The following is a 27505-nucleotide window of genomic DNA, read 5'->3' on the forward strand; positions in this document are numbered from 1 at the left end:
ACAAAACAAGAAGAAAAACTATTTGACATAGAAATTATTCGAGCCTCTTAGTCTCTGTCTCTCAGATTTTGAATGAGTATAGCGCTCGAGCAAGAACTCTGCACGACGGCGAACTTCATCTGCATTTTTATAGATGTGTCTTTGACTCGGCTAGCGCTATTGCGAATGTGCACCAAAAAGCAGGTCGTGGAGCGTACAAAGCGTAATCAATACAAGTGACGTTGTGCATACATACACATTTGTTTGGGTGCCTCCGTTTTCTTTGTGAAAATTAGAAGATATTTACATTCGTGATGTTGCCATGATGCGTAAATTTGTGTGCAACAACCGAAAAGCTTTTTCCTCAATTCGACGACACTCGAATCTTTGAAGGTTCTTCAGCTTTGACTGTGTTCCTTTATTCCTCATTTTAATTACAGAGGAAAGTGCTTCGCTAACATGACAACGATGTCGCATGTAACAAGTGATGAAACGATCGCCTTTGTGCTTCAAGTAAGTGCAGCTTTGCTACAAAAAGACTCGTGCTTACGCATTCGCAAGTTTTTCCTAAAGTAAGGAAGGTGATTCATAATAACTCGAAGTAACAAAATATAAAAATTATTTACTTCTGTCGTGCCCCAAGCTTGATTACCGATATTTCGCGCGTTTTGTCTGTACGCGATCCTCGAAGGAAAGAAATTGAGTCCAGAGGAGACTTTGTTCATTTCAACAGCAGTTTTATATCTAGGCATTCACACTCTACTTACAAATCTCCGCACATTTTGCGCACGGAGACAGCAGAAGCCACTCGCGTCGCTCTGCTTCGTAATTCTCACCATGAAAATGGCACAATTATACAAGAAAAAAAAAGAAACAACACTAAAGTGCTGTGTGGAACAACGTTGACGCGGTGTTCACAAGTCTAAATGGACTTCCAGCGTAGCCAAAACTACTCCAGAGTAGCAATCTGCAGGACGTAGACTATGAAATATGGACTGCATGCAAAGACACAGGATCATTGCACAAGTAGAACACTACAGCGAATGCTTTGCTGGACTCGCTAAACTCGATGCCGTTCCGTTAAGCAGAGGTAGCGCTCAGGACACAATGGCTTCTTCTTTGGCGTAAAAGAACGCCGAAGGCGTGTCTCACAATGACTAGAACTCCGTAGTAGCTTTGCTGCGAATATTCTGCGGGTTCAAAACAGTTTCGCCCATTCCCACAAGGGCGCAATTGCGCTCATTTGCACGCAGTCAGTTTAGCACCCGACGCGACGGACAATACCCGCGAGATTCAGAGTACAAAGGAGAATGTTAGCGCCACTCAGTGGAGCAAATACGGGTAACACTTGCCCGTGAGTAATAGCAAACAAATATGGTGCTTGCTGAGAAAGCACACGCAAGGGCATATTTTTTCACATGAGAAAAAAAAAAGAAGAAAAGAACAGCTTTTTAAATAGAGAAGCGTGCACTTTCATTCAAAGCCAAGCACTGCGATTCATATCGGTTAGTTTTTTGACTTGGTCACCATTTACCTAAAATGTATTGTTTTCTTTTTCTTCCTGTATATATGTGTGTGCTGACAGTGTATTGAATTCATCCGTCTTTCCCGTGCACATCTGTGGCTTCGCTACCATATTGCCTTAGTGTCTTCACCAACGTATCAGTTTTCCATATGCAGCTGCATTTACAGTCAGTGCCGTTACGCAGCAGGTCAAAGTTAAACAAAAAAAATAGTAGGGGTGGCAAGAGCTGATTCCATTCAGTTCTGACAGCAATGTAACTCTACCATCAACATTATGATATAGCGAACAGGTAAAGCGAAAAGTAACGAAACTTACTAGTAGTAGTGACAAGATGAGAAGAAACGTTTGCCCTTTGAGACGCAGATGAATAAACCGAGAACTCGTAATTGGGTATCAACTGTCACATTGAATTATGGCAGAGCTGGCTGAGTTCATCAAACTGGACTGCATGTGCTGCCTTTTCGGGCGTTTTTTAAATCGCCTGCCCTTCGGTCTTGATTGTAAGTCGGGACGGCCGCAATACCTTCTTCCGTGTGTTGGTTGCTTGCTGGTAATATGAGAGCTGTCACGCACTTTAATCCGCGTTTCGACAGAGTGGGAAGGGTTTGACAGGGCACGCTGCTTTCTCGTCCTTGACAGCACACGTGCTCTGGGCGTTCAGAGGGGCTCAAACTGCTCGCACACCATACTCGCATTGTGTGGCTGTCCTTTCTGTTAGCAAGAGGCTTTCTGATACTTCTGACATACAGCTTCAAGGTAGGAAGACCGCGCAGCATCACTGCAAAACATAAATGTAGTTCAACGAGCTCTGTGCAATGTTTCGCATCACGACCACATTAACTTCAACAGGCAGTTGAAGGGGGGACAATAAAACAGGCTTCGCCTAGAATGTCCATGCCTGCGAATTATGCGCTCTCTCTTCGAGCACAGAAGGCATGGGCATGTTGTATAAGGCATGAGCAAAACGCTATTGGGAATAAAAGAAAACAATATTATATATTGCACAATTCAAAAAGTGTACAACCGGATTTGGCACAACCAAATCACAAAGTCTATCACCGAGATCAAACAGAAAAGCACGCTTGAGTATCTACCAGAAGCATGAAAATCAAATCACCGAGTTTCTCCTAACACAATTCTTAACTTTCTCTTGATGACAATTAAAAGTGATACGTTGTAACACATGAATGACCTGACATGACAGGATAAAACCAATAACCAAACACACAAATAATAAAATGTGAATCCGTTGATTTCTACAAAGCATCTATTGACTACCTCATAGGAGTCAATTTTCCTAAGATTGGCTATGTGCAATATGTACCTTCTGTCTAGTCCATATTGTGTTTTCCGGGTATGTGATTTGATGTCCGACGGCATGACGCAGCAGAAAAGGTTTTCACCGGGAAGGCGCTGAAGCGCTTGCTATGCGCGTTGAAATATTTCGCGATACATGCATGACGATGCAAACACGCCACTATGCAGGTGCACCAGACATGCACCGAACAGATAACGGCAACAAAGCAAAAACCTGGACAGGTTCTCTGTCCTACGGAGGTTCGATGCTGGTAAGCACCGATCAGTAAGCGACTACCTTCATTCAGTATTTGCCACGATAACCGTATTTGCTTCGATATGCGATCTTCAGGCAAGAAATCCGAATGCTACAAACTGTTATTGTTGTAGCACCGTACGAGTAAATTTTGTTTGCCCTTGTAATTAAAACACATAATAGCTGGATTAAATACATATGCTGTATTCTTCTATCTGGTCTTTTTTTAAATTTTATGTGAGATATATCAGTCTACAAGAAATGTTACTGACGGGTGCAAATGACTATTGACTCGTTAATTAACCACTGAATACTGCAGAAATCCTGCAGAAATTAGTTCCTTATAAATGTCGCCGCATTTCAATTTGTAGATTCACTGACTCTTGCAGTACCATCTGCGAAGCTTTCTTTCTAAGGAATCCGTATGGCATTGATTAGTAGCTTCGTGCTACTTCAGGTGGATGGGCATTTTCGCTATCGCTATCACTGCCTCCATGACTGTTTCAATAACTGGCAGTGACTTACAATTTTAACACCAGCATTTTCAAAGCGTTGAGGATACTGACAAGTAATACAGGCTGCTTGGTTGGGTTTGCTCCGGGCTGGCGGTGGTACGTTCCATCCCGCAATTTTTAGTGTGCTCGCAAAAAAAAAAAAGGCGTCTTCAATTTTTTTAGAAGCAATCGCATTAACAATGGCGTGCCGATGAGTGCAATGGCCACGATTGCGATGAGGTAGGCCAAGCTCATTGCGCGGAAACTTGTCGCCATTTGCCCTTGTTGGGAATGCACGTAAACAATTCGTCGTGAGCCTTCTTTTTTTTCTTTTCCCCCCTTTTTTTTTAAATACAGAATCCTCCATTTTGAGAAGTAGCCAAGAGCCACCACCTTTCTGCTCCCTTTCCCTCCCCTTGTCGTACAGCAGGGTTCAAATATTCGTGGGGCTATTTAGTGTGTTCGCGAACCGAATCATATACGTACTGCACCCGACGAGCCAAGTGCGTTGCTACCCGCTGCGGACCATAATTCCTCTCGCTACACATCAGTAGTAAAAAAATAAGCTCGACTAACAACACTCATCGCGATGCTTCTTCCTGCGCATCGTATGTTACTTATTTACATATTTATATATCTGTTATATCTGCAAATAAATAGGCGATGAACATTCTCGACACACATTCAAGAATGCAGTATATGGCAAGGACGACCTTCGTTAGAAAGAAAAAAAATGCGATCAATGGCTAATGTCATGGCCTGACCCAGTAATGTCGCCTCAACAACATCCACTCCTCTCTTTAGTTGAAAGTATTTCGAACTGCATCAGCCTGGCAGCACAAATATAGTGCATCATGCAAAATGGCTAACACTATAGTCACCCGTTATGAACGACATTATGACGAGACATAAGAACTAGTGGTATTATACGGACAACGCTGACTCAAACACCGACACACGACGCAAAAAAGTCAGCTTCAAGAGACTTCGTAACTCAAAGGCCGCTATATCAGGATTCAGCCAATACTATGAGTATTTCCAGATACAACTTCAAATTTGTATTTTCCCTTCTACATTCAGTGTAAAGCTATATTCTGGCACGTCGTGCAATTAACTCAACAAGTGTAGTGCGAAATGTTTCACCACTACGAGCTGACAGAAAATTGATGTCAAAGGAAGAACATGAACCGGCTACACTCCTCAAAGTAATTGCTCGTTGTCAATAGAAATGGCAAATTTTCCTGCATAAAAGCGCTTTAAAGAAGTGCGAGAAGCAGTTCCTAAAGAAACGGAAAACTAGAACAAAAGTAACGTTATGTGACAGTGGATATCAAGACGGTCGGGAGGCTAGAGCCTTTCTCCTGCCTTCGTTCAGTGCAACTCGCCACAAGCCTGTTTTGTCCAGGAGCTTGAAGCGTGTAGTTGTTTTTAATGCACAAATTCCATTATTCGTAAACACCTGTACTGCGGCTGGTATGAGTCGTGTGTAAATACCCTGTGAAACTCCAGGCGCCTTGCCTCGCAATCAAAGGCAAGGAGACATGAGGAAATGTAATTACCATACAAGTTTCAACAATGCCTCCTTTGTATGTAAAGTGCGCAGCTCTGCCGAAAGGTCTCGAAACGAAGAAAACATTCTCTTGTGACTTCTACCGCTTTTTTCCCCATCTTACTCGCTTGGTTTGCAAATTATTTTGATTGCAGATACCATACGTGCCAAAAAACTAACCGAAGGTTTAAGCACTTCGCCTATCAGGTTTCTCTTACCGAGTGGCATGGCATAGAAGGCCTCAGACGGCCGCACCGCAAAGCAACTACTTTGCTGCACCGCGGATATTTGCAATTTGTGAGCAGTAAAGCAAGATTAGCACTAGAGGCTCTGTGTATCGACAAATTAGACGGAGCACTAAAGGAACTGTTAACCGCGCATAATGAATAGCGACGCGATGGAAACTGAGCGCGTTAATTTGTTTTACGTATTCCCGTTGGCTTGATATAGGAAGAATGGATTTCCGAGTACATCCATAACCATTTAGAACAAGGGAGGAAACGCACCGTCTGTAGCTCTCTTAGTTTACACTTCTGAATGCGGAAAAGCAACACACTTTACACAAACATGCAATGATTGATGACACCACCGCTCAATACGGTGAAACATAAGTGACCTCCACGCATACGCTGTACAAGGTTGACGAAAGCGTGCTTTCAGCTGTGCTGATAAAGCGTTTCTGTGTGCGCATGACTAACGGAAGTCCTGTCATAAAAGAACAACGCTTTTAACTGCTGACGATTTCGGCGCTTGCCCTACTTCTGGCACCAAGGGAAAATCAATAAAATTCTGTCTGGAGGAACATACGCTTGCCACCACCTCAGAGCTTCGTGTTCATTAGACATCATCCGTCTTATAAAGCTCTCGGTGAACAATGTGACAAGTGCAAGACGACTTGAGTAAGCCTAGTAGCCGTTGAAGTCCTGCGCACAATACTGGATGCTTTAGCATGTCGTGCATGACCTGTTCCCCGTCGTGCTCGATTTCAGCGTAACCATTTGCTCACAAGATGTACCGATGTACACTTGCGTGACGTAGAACTGTTTCCCTTCAATTGCACTGGCTGTCGTGCTCTCATGCAGGGCCTTCAAGCACCTCCGAGCTGTTTGCAGCAGCGTTTCGCCTGAAGAACCCCTAACGTATTGTTGAAGTTCTGATTCTGATTCTCAACATATTCTACCAAGCTGGGCCTGTCACTGTCCGGTCGTTATTTTAAGCTGCAGGAATTTAACGATGCCGCCATTACTGGGGAGTTAGGGAAACAAGAAGTTTGCATTGTTTCGCTCATATCTTAGTAAAGTCCGTAAGTATAGATACGCGTGAGCCAAAGGTACTACCTCGATTTTCTCAGACCATTACGAACGGTCTAAAAAAGCTGTAAGAAATCGAGTCCGCTGCCTTACACTAATTTTGAACCTTAAGAATAATTGGGCACTACGAACTATAGGACCCTGACGCTTAATACACATTTAATACACGATGAAGAAAGTTATACTAGCATTTTTGAATAAACAAATATATATCAGCAGCGTGTTCATTTGGTTTGGTTAGTACATCTGGTCACAGAGCTGATTTTTGAACAATGTGAAGCAGTGCGAAGAAAAAAATCACAGGACAGAGTGCTGACTTACAACCAAATTATTTAATCATTTGGTTGTAAGTCAGCGCTCTGTCCTGTGCCTCATTTCTTCGTCCTTTGTGGCACTATTCAAAAGAATGTGCTGTGTGACAAAATATATATCAATGGAGGGCATGGCATGAACGTTAACATGCCACATGCGGGCAACGGTGTACAAATGCACGAGCATTTAGTCGCAGTAATGAACACCCGACGGAGACAGAGATCTTGGACAAGGACTGTCGTTTTTTTTGAAGTAATAAGTACATAAATCCCCTCAGTGCACACAAGCTGGTTATTGCGTATTAACTGACGGTAATGGAGTTAAATATCGTGTATTCTTTATTTTTGTGTTGTTTTTTGTCAGAATCATTGCATACATGCCCTAAAGTGTACACAATGCTGAAAATGCAGCATATGATTCATGAGCTTGCCTCCCTCGCTTTTCCATCAGCGTTGCACATCCTTAACAATAAGAGGAGTGAATGCAAGAAGCCCTAAGAGCCACGTTACTCCTGATCAAATTTTAAGCACTGTTCCAATTAGCATTAGCGCTGCGCTCAGGGAAGTAAGCTAGTGGCAATGCGGAGAGAAGACAATATACTCATAAAAGAGCTGTGTGTGTGTGTCTTAGGCACGTTCACGTGAGATGTTGATTAACCCATGTTGTGAGGTTTTGCCTTAATGATTACTGTCAGAACCAGTGCGCTGAAATTATCGGGTGTCAGGTGAGTGGGCGCATACATGGCTACACAGCTTGATTGAATATTGTCACGTCGTTCCATTGACATCAGGAAGTACTGATTAAAGTATGAGCGAAACAAGGCAACATCTTGTGTCAAGAGAGCGTTATAAGATGAATGGGGTTTTTTCACAAAAAACCGTATTCACATTGAAGAATTAGGAAGGTGGTGCGAGAAACCATGTCGCATTTTGTTTCTCCATGGTGAATGCTTCTTGCCCAATTGAATTTTCTATGGAGTGTTTGACGTTGAAATATCGAGCATTGCGAAAAAGCACATAATACGCCGGTCAAGGAAGGCAGGTTAGATTAGTGTGAGTGCCTTAGAAGCTTTCACTGTTTAGCATGGTAGGCTAACCTTCACGCACTTTCCATTTTCCAACTGCGCTAAATCGCAAGCAGTTTCTATTTGACAACTGTTTGCCAATAGTTCGTTGCCAACAACTATTTCTCAACTCACTGCGATCATATATATATTGCGACATTGTCAATTTACTCGTTGCGTTAATCGGTGGTCTGAGCGGTGCTTTCGAACAAAATTATCAACTGGATAATTTGCTCTCGCGGTGACCTGTCGAAAAATAAATAGCTGAGCTGGTGAAACATGATGGTTAATGGCACACTCTTGCACATGGTCCTTGTACAGCCTTCAAAGAGGAAAGAAAAATGCGCCAGGGCAGTTCGCGATCACTGTTGAAAGCGTCATCATCTCGACTCCCGTCTGAGATTGCAACGGTTCCGGCCCGTACAGGGGTCTTCCATCCTTACAGGGCCTCAGAAGGCGCTTTCCCCGACCTCACGGCACCCTTTCAAACGGTCCAAGGGTCGGCAACGCGACATTTTCGGGGAAGACGTGGCCAGCAGCTCAGCGCCACGTGAAGCGCCGCCCCGCCGTTTGTCGGAGGTCGCAAACCAGGCGGAGACCCAAGCGAGCGCGTGCACCACGGGCGGAGAAGGCAATCGTGTAGCTGCTGCCAGAGCGAGCACCCCGCGCAAGCCCTAGTCTCGGCTCGCGGGTCACTGTTCCACCTGCCCGCTGTCCTGGAACTTGTCCGTCTCGTCACAAACCAACACTGCCGACGACCTGGGGCTGGGGACGATCCCGAAGCTGTCGCCATGCTGCTTGGCGGCGGCCGCCGCTCCGGTTCGGGACGTCAGCTCGGCTTCCCGGAACGGCCGCTGCTCGGAGCCCAGACTGGGCGAGGAGTCCCTGCACGCGGCGTCCGCGCCGTCCGAGCTGAGGGCCGCGGTGCCGTTCTCCATCTTGTCCAAGTCGGACGAGTGCGGGTAGTGCTGCGAGCTGTCGTCGGTTCGGTCGCCCGAAGAAGAAAGGTTGCTGAGATCACTCACGCCGCACGGAGACGGCTTGGCGGAGTTGGTTCCAGAGAAGCTGTGATGGTTGACGCTAAGCGCAGACGAGCTGTTGCTGCCGGCAGCTGGAAGCAGCGGGCTACTGGCACCGCCGGCTGCCTTGGTCAGGCCCAGTGGCTGCTCACTGGAGGAGACCTTGGCCGCGGCTGCGGTGCCCTTAGCTTTGGCCGCCTTCTCGCCGATCTTCAGCTCGGCCGCCTCGGCGTTGGAAATGCCATCCTGCTTCTTCCACTTCGTGCGCCGGTTTTGGAACCAGATCTTCACCTGCGCCAATCAGAACAGAGCCAGCCGATCAAACTTTCACATTGAGTTCTGCACAGAACGCTCATGCCGCAATGCACGTCTATGCCAAAGGATCAAACAGTGGCGTTCGCCAATCTCCGTTTTCCCGTCAGAAAAAAAAAAAAAATCTGTTTTACTAGTGACATATTCGCCTTGATTTCCGTAAGACGTAAGCGAAAGTGTCAACATACCGTCTGTCCCAACTAAATGTCGCCAAGAATTAAAATATAACGAAGGCTTTTACGCGAACGGCGATCACTGTATGTTGATGGGCGTTGGGCTAATCGTAAATACTTTTTTTTTCATTTAGCAAAAATAAGTATTTGATTATGTTTAATTACGTCGCTTTTAATCACCTTCCGTAATCAATAATGCGCCATTTCAAATGTTGCGGTGCTTGTTGAGAGATGATAGAGAAGAGCTTCTAAATCAGCCTAAGCCCTATGTGGTCCTGGGGGAAGGAAGGAAAGCCCGCAAAATTTTAGAAAATACCACGTGACAATGCGTCCGCGCGTCGGGGATTGTAGCGCTCTCAAACCTCGGCCCTAGCTTATCGCAATGGGAAGGAGCGGTCGCGCTCTTTCCCCGAGGCGTTATCAGCTTTCGGCGCGCATATTCTGTCCGTATCAAGCGCGAAGCCCTGGCCTTTAACGAGCGAGATATGCACAGCGTACTAGATGACATGGTGTACACTCGAGATGGCTTCCTATCGCAGGCGCGCGGATCCATAGTGATGCGGCATTTGTAATATTTCAGGGTGGGGGGGGTTCTTGCATCGTCGAAAAAAAGAAAGACCACGCAGGACGTAGGTTACTTCATGTACATTGTCATCGATCCCTCCTCGACATCCTCCAAAACATTTGAATTGGCGCCTAATCGATAAGGCAAGTTAATTAAAAGCAAACTAATTAAACGTAATGCATAATTATTTTAGAAAAAATAAAAAATACGCATGACTAGCATCAACAACGCCCATCAACATACACTGATGGGCGTTCGCCCGTGAAGCCTTCGATTATTATTTTTTTTTTGTAATTCTTGGCGACATTTAGTTGGCACTTGTGGTTTCATTATACAGAAATCAAGGCCTTAAGTTTCTGAGCGAGCTTTGCCCATTTCATTTTAAACTACGCATCATATATGAATATTACAGGAGGCCAACATCGGATACGGATAACTTCAAAAGCCGTGGTCACACAAAGATAAAATAGACAGCTGGAGGCATTTTACTTCGTTCAACGAAAATCAAGCTCTAAGATATGCGTGCGACACGCAGTCAATAACGGTTCTCAGTTCGCCTCAGGGAACATTGCACCTTCTCAAAAACTTGACACTCTCGGATGTCTCAAAGCCTGAGAGCCTCAAGCAACAGCTACAGAAACAATGAAATTGAGTAGACTATTTAACTGAATATCTTCAGTATGCTCTACAAGGCATTTAAGTAAGTAAACTATACTCGCGTGAGTAAAAAAAGTCGTTGGTAACGCGATAAGCCAGTTCCAGCAACTGCGACGTGACCTCCCCGACGCGACATCCCCGACGCCAACCGAAGTTCCTGGCCCACTGAAAAACTTTTCTAACGATAAATAAAATAAAATAAATTGGGCAATCAATTGCACTTATTACAGTGAATCTTGGCGGCGGTTTGTGAGTGGTGGCGCTGGCTAACACTCCCCCCAGGGCTAGTTATAGTACCAACACATAAATACCCCGGAAAGTGGATGGGAAAACGGCGCCGCGGTAGCTCAACTGGTTAGAGAATCGCACGCGTAATGCGAAGACGTGGGATTGTTCCCCACCTGCGGCAAGTTGTTTTTTCATCCACTTTAAATTCCCTTAATTTATTATTTCTTTATTTTCAATTAGTAAGTACAAGTAATTTCGCCTATGTTGTCCTTGGTGTCACTGTTTGTTGGCTTCTTACGATATGATTAATAAAAATTGGGCCCCTCGGTTAACCCGCTTTCTTCTCGTTTCAAAGACGATGCCCTTCATATGTTGATTCCCACTCTGCGATGTGCGAAAAGCACCTGGCTTTAGTTTCGGTAGGTGCTGCGATAAACGATCTCATGCGCATCTATGAGAAATATATGTCGGCAGAAAGTGAACAATCGCGCTTCTTTGGCCTCGGTGCGTTCTTCATGGTTCGCTGTCGCTTCGTGGGTTGCTGCTTAGTCCGGCCTAAGGGAGCTGTGCAGCTCGAAGCTGCAGCTGCAAGCTCTGCCCGCTCGGAGCTACACACGACGGACAAGTCATAGTAGAGTCATTAGAAGAAAGAAAAAGGCGAAAAGAAAACAGAGAAATAATAAGTTACAGAAGGTTTTGCTCCCATTTCATGAACTACGTGACAGGCGTTGCAAGCGCACGGGGCACAACCAAATGGGGCAGGCTTATGATGTAAAGGACATGCCGAGACGACATTTCTGTCCTTAAATATCTTCAAGAGGGACATCAACGTTTGGGATAAATTAGGATATTATGCGACAGATAGCCTCGGGCGTAATATGATTATAGGGATGCATTATTCTGGGTAGCCTTCACTGCATGGCTACAAAGCCGTAGGGTGAACTGTGCGACGACGGGACAAGAAAGGAAACAAACACGAGCGCAGTTATAGTTAATATGCGCCAACAAGCCCAGCTAAAAACCCTTCTACAAAGCCTCCAGATGCATGTTGATACTTATATTATTTGCAAGGCACGACGAATGTGTACAAGCTCGTGCTGCTTGCAACGTTCTGCCGATGCATAAGTACCATCTGCATTGCTCCATCGCTCTATCGATATTACTGGTTGCTGCACTTGAGCGACATAAAGAAGTCGGCTTGCGGGATATTGCACCACGTCTATTCGTTCAAAATTTCAAAGGCGCAGAATGAGACTGTTTACTTTTTTCTTCAAAACATTACGCATTCGTCATGGTGTGTAATGGAGCAATATATCTTAGAGAAGGAGAGCAAAAAGAGTATTAAAGAGAGGGAAGTTTGCAAGTGTAAAAACCGGCTGTCTTTCTGTTGCTGGGGAGACAGGCTAAAGGAATTAGAGACACTGATGATGCCCTAAGTGACATTAAAGCTGCGTGAAAAAATATAGCCAAAGAGACTGAGAGTATTATAGTATAGACATGAGACTATTATAATACATATAAATATTCGGGTTGAAACAAAACCAAGTATCAAAGCCTCCCGCAAGCCAATGAGTAAACACTGAAAATATGAAACGAAACAGCAAGAGCACACATAAGAAATAACTATCTTGTAGGTCCATATGGAAATAAATTATCATTAACAAATGGTTAGAATACGGGTACATTACAGACTAGGTAATTTGATGCTGTCCAAATGATTTCCTTTTTTTTTATCTATAACACAGATATATGAGTACATACATATATGGCATTTCACTTCTTCGTAGTTCTTGCGGGGCAGAACGCTTCATGTAAAACAAACCGTATACAGAGACAAGGTACCAAAAGAGAGATACAAGGACAAGCGGTGACGATTAGCAGTTTTACGACCAAAAACAACACTTAAGTTTTCTCTGACCGCCCCCAGAGGGACACGTCGCCCGGTGCGTCAGTGTTGCGACGAGCGAACATGACGGTGCGGTCTCGTTAACAGCGCCGTGGGAACAATTGTAAAGGGAAAAACGCAGGGAACGCTGTCTCACTCAGACACCGGTGTACCAGGAGGCTCATAGGCGCTTCAGATTAATGCGAGGTGACACGACAAATGACGCGTGACCGCGCGCCTTGTACACGCATAATAGTCAAGGCAAGCCACGCGCAAAGAACACAGAAGGGGTAAACAGACCGGAAAAGCGCCATTTTCGGCTCCGTCTGAGGTGCGACATAAGACGTCTTTATCGACGTCTTCATCGCCAGCGCAGCTCGCGGCGCTTGTGTAGACAAGCCGACAAGAAAGACAGAGCGCTGCAAAGGCAGCAGAGGCACGAAAAAGGCTGAGAGGCAATAAAAAAAGGAAAGGATCCTTGGCGCGGCACAAGACGGGAGGGAAGGAAGGAGACTGTTTCACCGCGAATCTCACCCAATTTCCAGCGCTTCTTATTTCTTCCTCGAGGGCTCGTCGGCCGTAATTGCTATCCCTGCGCTCCCTTTTCTCCCGCGCTGCCGGCAGGACCAGTATCCTCAATAAAGGGCCTCATAAAGAGTAGAGAGCGGACCCGGAAAAAAAAAAAAAAGGACGAAGGCGCTCGGTTAAGGGGCGGCTGGGAGGAAGGCCGCTGGGAGCAGATTCATTTGTCATGTCGCCCGCGCGCCAAGAAGAAACGCAGGCTCGCAGGAAACCATTAGACTCGATCAGGTTGAGATATGCCGCGGGAGGAGGCGTGCGGCGCGCGAGCGCGCTGGGGAGACAATATCCGCAGGGGGGGGGGGGGGGGGGGGGGGGGTCTTCTCTGCGCTGCTCGTCGTCGTCGTAGCGCGCGCTCGCCGCTTCTGGAGCGGACGGCTTCCCTTGACGCGGCCGCGGCGCGATCGATGCGCCGCCGCTCTGGCGCTTTTGTGTGTGGGCCACTAGCGGCGAACGGGGGAGCCGGCGCAGCGCCACTCCTGCGCGCTCGCGACCCACTCTCCGGTCGCCGCTTCCGCATTGTCGCGGCGCCCGACGCGGGATGACAATTACACGGAGACCGCTTCAAAGGGACGACGCTGACAAGCGCGCCGCTGCGCGCGCTGCGCAGCGCCCATCGTGACCGTCTTGCCGACAGCGGCGCGTGTCATCGGCTTGCGCCGCGCTTTGCTCGGACGCCAAGGCGCGCTGCTTTTCTCCCGTGCGGCCGACGAGATTTCCTCTGACGTTGGGGCGCTTTATGACGAGCGAAGAAAAAAAAAAGAACGAGGCTCCCGTTCTTTCAAGCCCAGCATGCACGTGTGCATACCGCTTACCCAAGTGGAAAGAATACAGAAGAGGACGCGTGCTTGTAAAGGACGTTTCTTTGTTTTGTTTTTTCTGGCCTACTTGGTGAGTTTACATTAACACGATCAACTGCCCAAATAAAGGCAAACTACATAAAAAATACATGGACAGGATCAACGCAATACTTTCCATGGACGACGATCCTTAGCATGCACCATGCACGTGCGAAATACATCTTACAAAACTTACTCTTCCCATGCCTGCTTGTGTAGCGTGCGTTTATTTTCGCAGTTCATGTGTTAAGGAACATGTGTATCGGGATAAAAGTAAACCTTTACGTAGAACAACATCATCGTACAAAAAGAGTGGCTTAAAGAAAACGAGCAAATAATACTTTTGTAGGGTCTTTTTATCACCAAATGGAATAGTTTTGTTGCTTTCAGCCTATTAAATGATCTGAACTTGTACGTGATGTACGAAGAAAGAGCGGTGAAAACAGAAACTTGATATTAAGGCCTCGTATCTTTCTCGTAACAAAAAAGAGGAACCAAAGTGCTGCTCAGGCAGTTACATACATGTGGCAGTTTCGAAGCTCAAGACAGACTTGCTTTTAGATTTCTCCCCTTACATCGGCACCGGCCTATCCTTCTTTTCGAACAATCCAGGTAAAGAACAGAAAGAAAAAATGGAACAGCAGTGGCCCGGGTTACAAGAGGGTAGCGGGGAGTCTTCCGTGCGAGGCGGCGTAACAGAGATCGTGCGGCGCCATTTAATGCGGGCCCAGCGCTAAACAGCCGGTGTCATCCGAGCAATTTCGTGCTTCGGCGATGATGAGATTTATCCCGACGCCCCGGTTCTCTCCCCCACTGCCTTCCTCTCGGCAACCTGTCGATAATCGATAAAGGCCCCCCATTCTCGAGCGCGCCGCATCCAGGAAGCAATCGCCGAGACACCCACTCGCGCGGCCGCCACCGCTCGATGCCGGATCGTTCATCTCGCCTGCGCCTCCTCCGAAGCCCCCCACAAAGCCCCCCCGAGTGCGTGTCGCCGGCCGCCAACGAGACACAGCCGTGACACAGGCTTCCGCGCTCAGCGGCCACCGCACAATGCCTGCGGCGCGCAATGGAGATAACGGCAGGCTCAGACACCGCTCTTCGCTGTCCTCCTCGCCCGCCCCGGTCGCGGAGAAATGAAACTCGCAATTTTCATTATGACAATCGCATCTGAGCGCGCGCAGTCTCGCCAACAGCAGCGCAGCGGCGCTCGTTCAAAGCGTGGGACGACGCGCCAGCCGAACGATTGCTGTTTCCTCTTTCGCTCGGCCGGCTTCGCGGTGGTGCCATTATGAGAACTCTATTTGGGACCGCGATTGATTAAGCGATCGATCCGCGCCGTTAAACGGCCGCGCCCGGACGTCGCCGAGGACAGCGCGCGCGGCCGAGGCGTGCCCGGGCGCCGGAGCGGAATTTCGTCCCGGTGCCCGGGGGTGCCGTCGCACGGTCGCGGCACGCAATGTGTGCAGCCTGTCTCGGCGGTGGACGCGCTGCTGACGGGCTCTTCTCACTCGGTGCACAGCGACGCCGGCTTTCGCATGCCACGCCTGTCGCTTCTGGATTCTCCGAAGACGCGGATGGCTTTCGCCTGGCACGCGCAGCATTTTCTCCAGCAAGTGCTGCGAGGGAGCGCGCAATTTGCTTGTCAACAAGCGCACATTACAGAAACTATGCAAATTGCGCGTCCTCCTAGGCGGGCTGTAAACGGGCACGTTCAGAAGCAGTCGGTGTGAAAATAAACTTTAAAGAAAGGAGAAAAAATAAACTTAAGAGAAAAAGGAAGAGTGCATAAGCAGAGTGCGCCCACTGTAATGTGCAGCAGCCATTGCGCTTCGAATACTTCCTATCACAGTTCCTATCCTGGTTAAGTCTGTCAGCACTGAAATAATCGAGCGCGAGCAAAGTGCGAGACATAAGTGTATCAGCACGCCGCGTTCTTCAAAATTAGGCATAGTTGAACCTCAATTTAACAAAGTCGACAGGACCATAGACTTAAATCATTAAATCGAGAACTTTGGGAAATCGAAAACACCCGAAACAGTGAATATAACAGTATTACAATAGGGGTGGAAGAATGTTCGAATACGAATCTAATACTGCACGCAAACTACTCGTATTCCCATTCGAAAAGCAACTATTCGGTATTTTCGAAAATTCGAAAATAACCTATTTATTTTGCAACAACCGAATGTTAAGGTCTGTCTGCTGTTCTCCGTCTGCTAAACAAAGTATCGCAGACCATCAACAGTGAACAACGAGAAAATCCCTTGGAGCAATGCCGAAACAAATCAGTAATGCAAACTTTGTTTCCGGTTTCGGTGTGCAAACGTACATGACAACCTCTGACTTTTGCTTATAGTATGATCTAGTGTTATTGGCAGCCTAGTCATGTAGCAGTACTATCTTTTACGTTACAGCCTGTGACGTTTTCCTTGCAACTGACCCTTTTAGGTGTGTCTACGGCAACAAGCCCTTCAACCTCGCTCTCTCTTTTTTCACAACTTCTGATATTTCTTTCGGCAACAACTAATATCTAGTGAGGAGCAGTGGGAGGCTGCCTTGCGCAGCTCCAGGCCCGAACTTCAGGAGGCCATCCTGGAGTGGGCTGAGAGGATAAAGGAGGCCTACTTCAAGTAGTTCCTCCCCCCACCCTCTATTCCATTGCCCCCTTCCCTTTAAAGAGGGATAAATAAAGTTTTTCATCATCATCGGCAACTATTTATTTAGTATATTTGGAAAGCTGTAGTTATACAGCAGCCATTCTTTCTTGGAAAGCTTGTTTGTAATCAGGCTCTAAAGTTGTTCAGAGGCTACTTGCGCAGTTGTTTTTTAATGACAGCTAGGGCTCTTATGTCTAAAACCGATTTTTTGTCCCTGATAGTTAGCTGACCTTTTCTTGCACTAGTCAGTGGAAGGGTGGTGCATAAATATACCAAAATAAAGATTGCGTCTGTAAATATATATGCGTCTGTGCTTGAATATTCGATTCGATATTACATACTTACTATTCGTACAGTTCCCTCCCCTTAAGTCAACATCGATTAATTTCACTTGTCACTTACTTCAAACGCGCTGAAATGCACCGACGACAAGCAATGCATGGCTATGGAAGAAGAAGAAGTAGAAGAAAGACATTTATTTGTGGCGACGCTTTGTCCGCATCGTCATGCTGTGGTAGAAAGTCTCGTTTAGTTCAAACTCGAATTCGATTCCCATCGACCTGCACCGGCGCGCAGCGGTTTTTTTAAACTTGAAAACACAAGAAACTAAACAGACGACGTTACTGCCTCTCCATGCGTCAAACTGATTCATATCTAAATTTATTTTTATCCTTTAGTAGTCGACGCACCTCCCGCCCATGAAGCAATCCGTCGCCGGTTGTTTTGTGTCGTGTCACGCTGTGTTTAAACATGGCGGGCGCTCTTCGCAAGAAACAAGACATTACAGACTACGTCAATATATATATATATATATATATATATATATATATATATATACCGCTTGTTAATTGACCATTTCGCATAATTCGGCCGAGCCTTGAGGTCCCTGAAGGGTCGAGTCTATTCGATTCGTATTTGCAAAAGTTTATGTTCGCCCACCTCTACACTACATTTATTCAAAATCAAAGTAAGTAATTCTTGCCCACGCACTAACTTATCGTAGATACCGAGCCCGCTGTGTGCGTCTTATGTTCCTTTATTGGAGCAGCGACTTCAACAGGTTGATGGTGTCGGTCACCTGAACTGAAACCCGCCATGCCCCATATGTTACCATATATTATATGCAAGCAAGTACTGCAGACGACCCAACCGGACATATGCTGATTCTTCAGAAGAAACGGTCGATGAAAGGTTCGCCGCTTTCAGTACTGACGCTTCTGCACGACTGGGCGGAGCGTGCTGTCATTCTGTTCGATATGACTCCCGACCTATCGTACGCAGTACATAAGAAGGGTGCTTCCAGCGCATCAAAACGAGCGAACAGGCCATGTTCCTTAGAGTTGATGGCGGCTTAAATTTCACAAGGAAACGGGCGGCCGGTGCTTTTGTGCCAATCGCGCCGAGCGATAAACAAAACGCACCCAACACCAGGGACGAGAAAGAAGCCAACACGACGCAGCAGAGCGCGCCCTCCAGCAGAGCGCCGCGTAATGAACTTGTTCAAAGCGGCGTGACAGGTCGGCGGCGAGACGTAGTCACGCGCGCGCGCCCTGGCCAACTTTCGAGCGGCGTCGAACGGGCAACAGCAAAGCAGGGAGCACGCACACAGAGCACGGCTGGCCGGTGGTGAGCGCTTAATCAGCCGCCGCATTTCATCGATGAGCTGGCCTCCACTTCCCTCGCGCTCCGCGGCCCTTTCCCGCCAGATAGAACTGTCACGTGCCGCGCCGGGCGACAAAGCTCCCAATTTGCGAGTTGATCGATTCCAACCAGTCGGTCGCGGCCCCTTCCTTTCCTCCGCGGCTGACGCGCGTCTCATATCGGCGGCGGTCTGGACGCTAGGGCCATCTGTCGCCGAGCTGGGGGCGCCAACCCGCCCTCCCCCCCGGAGCCCGCATTATCCCTGCGAGCGCGCGCAGCACGGTCGGTAATTCAACTTTAAGTGGCGGACGCCAAAGTTTTCCCCGGAAGCGCTTCCCGGCAATTAAGTCGTAATTAACACAGGCTTCGCACGCGCGTGTGCGGATACGCGCTCGGCGGCCGTATCGATTGAAAGGGGGGAGCGGAGACAGATTGCACGAGGCAGCGCCGCCGCTCCGACGCCGCGGTAAACAGGTCGCGAGCCGGCCACTTGCGTTACGCGCACATCCGCCATTGGCTGGGCGACGACAGCGGCGCCAGAACCTGCGCCGCGTGCGATTGTGGGAGATGAGCTCAAACGACGTGTACAGCTATATACTCCCCGCATAGCCGGAGCGCCCATCGCCGATTTAGTTCGCGTGCCCCGACGAGGGGAAACGGGGAGATGGGAGTGCGGATTAAGTGCCGTCTATACGCTCTAGCCACTGTAGAGACTGCGTATCTGCGGACGCCAAAGTTTCTGACAAAATCTCCGCAAGCGGAGACCATCGACATCGTGCTTTGTGCAGCACCGGGGTTAGAAAAAGGACAGTAAGCGTGTGGTGATAAGAACTGACCACATAAGAAAGAAAGAAAGGAAGAAACAAAAAACGACATAAAGAAAGAAAGAAAGACAGACAGGCAGACAGACAGACAGACAGACAGACTAGGAATTTGAGGTTGACAATTATTGCCTACACATGGAAATAACTGACAACCTAATATTTCCATGCTGCACAAAGCCAGCCACACGTTGATTGTTAACATAGACCGATGCAATATGTTCTTCCTAATGTAACATTTGTCTCATTGTAACAATTTCTTTTGAAAGTTCGGCTCCTCCACAAGAACTGTCACGTTCGTAGTAACGTGGAGTATTCTGCATTCGCTTCACACAGTTCGAAAAAAAAAAGAAGAAATAAATAAATAAAATATCTGTGCGCTGTAAGGTGAACTACCTGTGACTATGTCTTGCCGACTTAACGCTTCAACACCCACGGCGCATTTACAGCAGAATGAAATCGTTACTGTAATACAACCGTTGACTTACTTTCCATCTCTTTCAGCCGCCTCCACACCTTTAACGAAAGAGCAAAAACATGTTGCCCCATACCGAAGTGTCCGTGTCCTCTGCCTTACGCACCTTTCTCGGTGCCCACGGATATCTCGTTTACGTTAGCATCCCTCCCGCCCACCTTTTCCACTTTCCCGTTCTCGCGTTCGCTAAATATGTCCTCCTAAAGAGTCTTCGCGTTAAAAACACCAGCAACTTGCCACTTTACGGGCCGCAGTGTGTACGAGTAAAATACGACACAGCGGGTACTTTAGCGACGCCTAATACGCGCACTGTCTCCGTTATTAAGGCTCGAGCGCTTTCGTGGGAATCCGACATCTGGCCCTTAGAAGTGCCCGCATTATAGCGCTCTTTGAAGAGAGCTTAAAAAGCTTCAGTACCGCGTATGCCGTACTTAAGGCCTTAAACCGAACGCTATCGCGAACCCAACGCGTAATTAGTTCGGCGGTGTAGAAGTCCGAAATGCTTAAACTTTATTATTATTATTATTATTATTATTATTATTATTATTATTATTATTATTATTATTATTATTATTATTAGTTGTTGTAGTAGTAGCATATTGTCCCAGGAAAAAGAAATGGCGCTTGTCTAAAGCAAATAGCCATGTGTTCAAACTATATACAACGCCGGTAGAGACTTTCACTACTCACAATAAATCATTGACATAAGCACAGATCGCAGAAAACGTCGTGCAAGAGCAACCAAGAGCTCAAGGAAACAGGCGTAAAGCGCTTGCTTTGCGATCAGGCAAGGAAGCTACTAAATGGCGCCCGCAACTATAATTTTTTTAAATAGCTTGAAGACATCGATCAGTTTGTCAAATTCGCTACTGCTGCGGATGAGAGTGAGTAAAGAAAACTAAACAAGACGGGGATCGCGTGCCGCGAGCTTTTTACTGCGCAGACCAGCTATGTGATGCCAACTTATTGGACAAAGCAGCCATGACGTGCGCCAGCAAAGCGCCATACGACACTTTCCGATTCAGCGTATGCGTAGATAAAGAAAAAAAAAGAAAACTGCGATAAATATGGTTTGAATCGAACGTTAAAGGCAAGAGTGGTTCAATATTCGCATTACTACCAAAAGTCAAGTGCTCCTTACGCTTCTGCACTACCCTACGAACAGGGACGAGTTTTATTTCTCTCTCCTCTGTTCTATTCAAACGTCCAGAATCAACATGCCTTGCAGTTCTTGCTTGCTAATCCTGCAGGGATAAGAGCAAGTGCTAAATAAATACCGTGAGCCGCCTTGGCAGCACGGCAGCATACGCACACGCTCAGCTAAAATTTGCTAACGAGCAACAACAATTTGTCATATCCGACACTATGTTTGCGCACGCTATTCAGAAATACTTTCACCGGCGAGCGCCGATCGACGTACGCGCAAGAGATAACTGCGCAGCGGACGGTATACCGTTCGATGTGGGTCACAGTGAACATTGAAGAGTTTCGGGCGTATAGTGTGTTGCGAATTTCAGCTGTAGTACTAGCACATTGAGGTCCCAAGTTGAGATAGTATTGTCTTACATGAGCGCTCACTCTTAAAGCCTCAATAAGCAATCTTGAAGTTCGGGAACATGGAAAAACTTAGCATGCCAGAGGCGAGGCTGATCGGTCCTCTATTTGGCTTTGTTTTACAAGCAATGTCAAAGTAGTCAGACGCGTGTTCGAACGATGCCACCTGAAGCATATATATATATATATATATATATATATATATATATATATATATATATATATATATATATATATATATATATATATATATATATATATATATATATATAAAGAAGAACCGCTGGTTTTTTGGTTATCCCCATTGAGAGAGAGAACAGCTAATCTGCAGAGTTACAAATTCGCGCAGCATTATCTACTCAGTTGAAATGCTCTGATTCATAAGCAGCCGTTCAATAATTAAATCCAAGGACCAAGGACAAGTAGCTACTTGCGTTCGAACTAAGGAAGTAAATCACAGCATAACGCTAAATATGGGCGTATTAGTCGAGCAAGAGTTTCATCTAGAACCACTAGTCCCAAGAGTGCGATGTTGGGGTAGTTGGTTGAGCGTCAACATTCTGAAAAACAGCGCTGGCTGCAAAGCCACAGACCCGTCACGGTGTCTTAGAGGCTATCGTGTTGCGCTGCTAAGCACGAGGTCGCGGGATCAAATCCCGGCCTCGGCAGCCGCATTTCGACGGGGCGAAATGCACAAACGCCCTTGTCCCGTGCATTGGGGTCACGTTGAAGATCTCCTGGTGGTCAAAATTATTCCGGCGCCCGCAACTACGGCGTGCCCGATAATCAAATCGTCGTTCTAGCACGCAGAATCATAGAATTCAATTCAAGGACCACAGAAGCACGGATGATAAGGCAACGTCGCAGTACTATGAGCTGCCTACATCGAAAAAAAAAATGTATAAAGAAGAACAGCCGACCAACAAGGCCGGTATAGTGAAGTGCAATCTATCAGGAGAATAAATGGAAATTGTTTTGATAAACAAAACAGAAAGAAAATAACGAGGATAAAAGGCAGCTCGTACACGGCTAACGACCAAACAGACAACAAAAATAAACATGGAGGGGACAGCCGGAACAAGAAAGTGTCGAGCGACAATGCGCGCAACACCCGAGTAAATGCTAATTGTCGAGATATGTAATCTATTTGTCAGTGCAATAATACCGACGGCTTAATAAAGCCACCCTCTCTCTCTTCCGTTCATTTTTTCTCAGCTCCCTAAATCACCCACCGTACATCACGCCCCCTTCATAAATATCTCATCGCACCGGTCATCCGCTTCAAGTTGCACGCGCACGTGCCCGGACCACCAATTTTCAAGCATCATTTTTTATTCGAGCGTCAAGGGACTGGAACGGCCTTCCACACGCCATCGCAGCCATCACAAGCCCATCTGCCTTTACCGAAGCTGCTGTCACCCATATCTCAAAATGAAGGCCTGTTTCTAATGTTTATATTATTAACCACCCCTTATGTAATACCCCTTCAATGGGGTTTTTAAGGTAATAAAGTGAAGTGAAGTTATTTATAGCGTGGTATCTTACGTGCCAAAACCACGACCTGCTTGTGAGGTACACCGTATTGGGGAACTCCGGATTAATTTCAACCACCTGGGGTTCTTAACGTGCACTTAAATATAAGGACACGACTCTCATTATTTTATAGAGCTGTGATAACTGTCTGTGGTGATTTTTTATGTGATTTTTGTGTACTAAATATTTTTCCTGATTCACTTAATCGTGTACTTGCCCTCCTGCCTGGGCCTGACGAAGGCCGGCAGTATTGTATAGATAAATAAATAAATAAATAAATAAATAAATAAATAAATAAATAAAAGGAATGGTAAAAGCTATGGAACTAATAGAACATTTGCCACATCGAGGCCCTCAACAATAAAACAGTGGTTTAAATGCAGGTCCAGATGGAGATGGAAACAGCATGCTGCCGGCCATTCCATACGCAGAAAAGATGAACAAACGGACACATTAGTGGGGGCAAACAGTGGCACGTACTTGCGAGCGGAAAAAAGAAAACCATAAATAAATAAACTATGCACGTATGAAGAACAGCAAACGCTAGCCGCTGTACTACGTGCAGAAAAAGAGAGCGAACGGCCTTCATTCGCTGCTATGAATGTCCCGGTATCAGTTCCACGCATTACGGGTTCAGGTAGAGCCCGCAGAACGCCGCGCAGCCTTTCGATCCAAAGAGAGGAATAGAAGAGACAACAACCCGGCTCGAAGGCTATTCGACGCTTCCACAGACCAACACATGCTCCGCACCCGAATCAAGAAAACGATCCGCGCCGCTCGGCCCCCACAGGGTTCCAGCAAATATTCCACAAACGCACTTAGACGTCGGGACGCAGCAACAGAGCGAAGTTCATCGTGCGCGCTTCTCTATGGCAGGGAGGTGGGAGGGGGAGCCAAATGGCCCTTTCTCGACCATCAGTTCCTTTTAATACCGTTCGGGCCATCCCTCAGGCAGAGGAAGAAGAAAAGAGAACAGCAAAGCGATCGACGGGTTGCTCGGTTTCGGCGTGCCGTTCCTTCGAGAGCGGCGGCGAAACCGGGCTTAATGCGGCCACGCGGCGACAGCTATGGGGGGGCTTCAGAGCGGAGGCCACAAAGTGGCGAGGAGCGCCCGGCAAAACGCCGAGCAAGCGGGACACACACCGCCGAGCGTTGCCGCATCGCGGTGAGAGGCCGGGGCGCTTGAGAGAGGGGGGTGGGGGAGGGCGGCCCCGCTTGTTTACCCGCTGTTCGCCCCGAGCCCCCCTGTTTCGTACATTCTGTTCGCACAATTACTTTTTCTGGAGTTTTCGAACAAGGCACCTCCGGCGCGCTGCCTGTGCTGTGTGCGTTGCGCGACGTCCAGGCGCGCGCGGCGGAGCAGCATTTGCGACTGCTGTTGCTGTGCGCCCCGCGCTGAGCTATACAGCTAATATATATGTAAATTTTCACGAGAAGCCGCATTGACGTAAGAGGGCGAAGAAGAAGCAGGAGGATAGGGGTAGGAGACAAAAAAAAAAAAAAAAAAGGCGGACAAATATTGAGACACCGGTCGGTTTGTGGCAGTAGCTGGACCATTCGCAAGCACAGTTTTCATTGCAACAATAACGAATAAGTAAAAGGGGCACGGGGGAAGGAAACAGCACGAAAAGTGTGGAGGGCGGTTTGGAAGTGCGCGCAGTACAAGAGCCGGGGAAAAAAGAAGAAAAAAAAACGAAGAAAAAAGAAGAAAGAAAACGAAGAAAAAAAAAGAAAACTGATGCCACGCAGAAAAGGGGGGGGGGGGGGGAGCGGTAGAACGTGCCTGGAAATCTTTTGCTCATTCTTTAACGCTCTCGAACCACTGCCATTTCTCGAAAGCACTTTTTTTTGGCCCACCGGATTTCACGCGGCAAATTTCTTTACAGTCTCAGTTTTCAGCGCGGCGAGACCGAAACACAAAGAAAGCGGTTGAAACACAGTTCCGGAGACACGGTGCTGCGACAAACGTCCCACCTGGAAACGATATTGGTTAGGTCTAAGTTGCAGCAGCTCACGCTCAGGTGGACTGCCGAAGTGGAGTGCGCACTTCGAGTCGCACAGACCCGACAGCCGCTGCGGGAGCAGCAAGCTAGAGACAGCGGAGGCACCGGCGTATCGTGGAAGTGTTCGATTGGCGAAGACGCAGCAACTTCTGTTTACTCCTTGCAAACTATTAGCACCACTTTAGCACGGTGACGAATACCCCTGTCGAAATCAGCGACGGTACGCGCGTCACGCACGCTCGAGAAAAACCGCAAACGCAATGGGATATGTACTTGCTTGTTAAACCGATATTTCTGTTCTACGCGTGGAGTTTAAGCTAACCAAAAATAGCACCGGCAGGTCACGTGAACTGCGGATGCACACGAACACAACGAGCGAAGGGCTGTTTTGCTTGCACGTGCACGCACACACACAACAAACACAAACGCACACAGACACAAGCGCACGACACACACACACACACATGCTGCTATCTATGTAGTGTTACTAGACAATGACAATGGGATTTTACGTAGTGTCGCTTCACTACATACCGTAGCGTAGAATGTTGTCGCTACTTGTTCCGCGCCGGAGAGATGAGGCGAGCACAATGGAGAACCGTAGACATTTTCCTGATTTGATTTATTTGAACTTTAATTACTCGAATTAAACATTTAGGGCACTTGCACGTTTCATAACTATGACATCTCAGCTGCACTCACTGCGACATGGTCTCTTGGTGTCTCCGGCGCGAACTTCCCCTCTGCGACAACATTCTACGCTACAAAGCGGTGGAGGTGCGGGGTACCTTTGAAGAGTGGGGGTCCGATGAAGGGTCTTGATGTCGCAGCAGTTGGAAGGTGGGCCATTGTCGCAGCGTCGTTCGTACCGTTCCGGCTTCTCAGGGTTCGGTTCATCACTGTACAGGGAGTCTTCGATACCGCGCAACCTCCACCACTTTGTAGCTTAGAATGTTGTCGCCCAGGGCAAGTTGGCGCCGGAGACACCAAGAGGCCAGGTCACAGTGAGTGCTGCTGAGATGTCATAGTTATGAAACGTGCAAGTGCCTAAATGTTTAATTCGAGTAATTAAAGTTCAAATAAATAAAACCAGGAAAATGTCTACGGTTCTCCAGTGTGCTCTCCTGATCTCTCCGGCGTTCTGCATTCTACGCTACAAAGTTTTTTTTTTCTTTTTTTTTGCGTGGTATCGAAGACTCCCTGTACGGTGATGAGCCCAACCCTGAGAAGCCAGAACGGTACGAACGACTGTTTTATAACTGCGCAAACAAACGACCACACAGAGAGACATTTTCCTGATTTCATTTATTTGAACTTTAGTTACTCGAATTAAACATTTAGGCACTTGCACGTTTCATAACTATGTCATAACTATAACTAGGAACAACTAGCGACAACGTTCTACGCTACACTACAACAGTCGGCCATGAGAGACGGCCTGGTGACGGAAGGGCTCTGGATTGGTTTTTCAACCTGGTGCTTCTCTGATGTACTACGATCATCTAAGCCTCGATACACAAGCGGCTTTCGCGTTGCAGAAGTACGTCGAAGCAAATGAGTTGTCGCGGCGATGAATATGTAATGGAACCATTCCGAGGGCAAGTGTGCGAAACGCGTGACAGAAATGCATGTCGAAATATAGTTTCAAACTTATCATTGTCATTATCATTCTTTTTTTCTACCTCACTCGCGAGAGAACGCACACTTTTAGAATAACTGGTTCAATTATATATAAAGTAAAAGAAGAGCTCTGCGAAAGACACCAGAAGAGGAAAAAAAGCGAAACTCTTCGAGAGGAACCACCCGTATTCTCCAGAGAGCGTGCACGTGTGTAAAACGACGCGGGCCGTGCGATGGGCTCAAACAGCCTCTCCAAGTGCCAGCAGCCAATCTGCACGTGACGGCGAAGCTTTCTGGTGGCGCCCAAGATGGAAGCGCCGCAAGGAGGAGTCCAGAAAGGCCGCTCAGACACCCCCGCCCCCACCGACCCTGCCTTGCTTTTAAGAAGCGGTTCGGTTCTTGGCGCGCTGTCGCGAGGCGGAAAGGGAGGACGGGGGAGGAGAAGAAGCGTGCAACACAGCGCTCCTTGATTAGAGCTGCAGCAGGGCGCCGCTTTCGGCCGATCTGAGCGCTTCATCCCGGAGGGGCGCTGATAGATAGATGGGGCTCGCGAGGCATACGGCCGAGCGGAATTCGATGCTGGCCGGCATTAATTAGTGAGGCCCCGTCCTTTCGCTCTTGCGGGCACGCTCCTTCCTCGCCGCCCCCCCCCCCCCCCCTCCCCGCCCCGCCGACGTGCCTCGTTATTAGGCGGCCCCGTGTTTCCGGCAGCCCGAAATGCCCCTAAGCTTGCGGGACAGGGAATAAGACCTCCATCCCCAACCCTCCCTTGGCGCGCTGGCCCTGAGTATCTATCCAGCTCGGAAACCGGCCCATAGTAGCGCCGGATAGGAAATTTATTCTGCGATGACCCATTAGGCATTAGTGAGCCCAGTGCGAGTTTTTAGAAAAGGCTTGCTCGAACTGTCCCCGAGAAGCACCGCACCGAACGAGTGAGCAATAGCGAAATATTATTCCAGCTGATGAATACGGGACTTACGCTATGCATCCCAGCAACGCTCGTGCGCTGATTTGGTTCTCCTTCCTTAAAATTAGCCGTTTGTTTTTATCTCGAGGATGAATAAAAAACGGGGGGAGGGGGGGGGGGGGGGGTATGTCTCAACAGGGTGTCCCAACTATCATGCACCAAGATTTAAAAATATGCAAATGCCACGTAG

The 27505-nt window shown here is 47.5% G+C and overlaps 1 protein-coding gene across 1 annotated transcript in view; it reads right to left on the reverse strand.

The window, feature by feature from the left end:
• Positions 1–695: 695 nt before the first annotated feature.
• The window catches only part of LOC126545964 (uncharacterized), a 54893-nt gene continuing 28083 nt past the window's right edge, over positions 696–27505 (reverse strand). Inside the window, exon 2 of the mRNA XM_050194012.3 lies at positions 696–9094. Within this exon, the coding sequence (XP_050049969.2) occupies positions 8477–9094 (618 nt within the window). The 3' untranslated portion in view covers positions 696–8476. The remainder of the gene's footprint in view (positions 9095–27505) is intronic.

Source organism: Dermacentor andersoni, chromosome 1, assembly GCF_023375885.2.
Source record: "Dermacentor andersoni chromosome 1, qqDerAnde1_hic_scaffold, whole genome shotgun sequence".
Lineage (NCBI taxonomy): Eukaryota > Metazoa > Arthropoda > Arachnida > Ixodida > Ixodidae > Dermacentor > Dermacentor andersoni.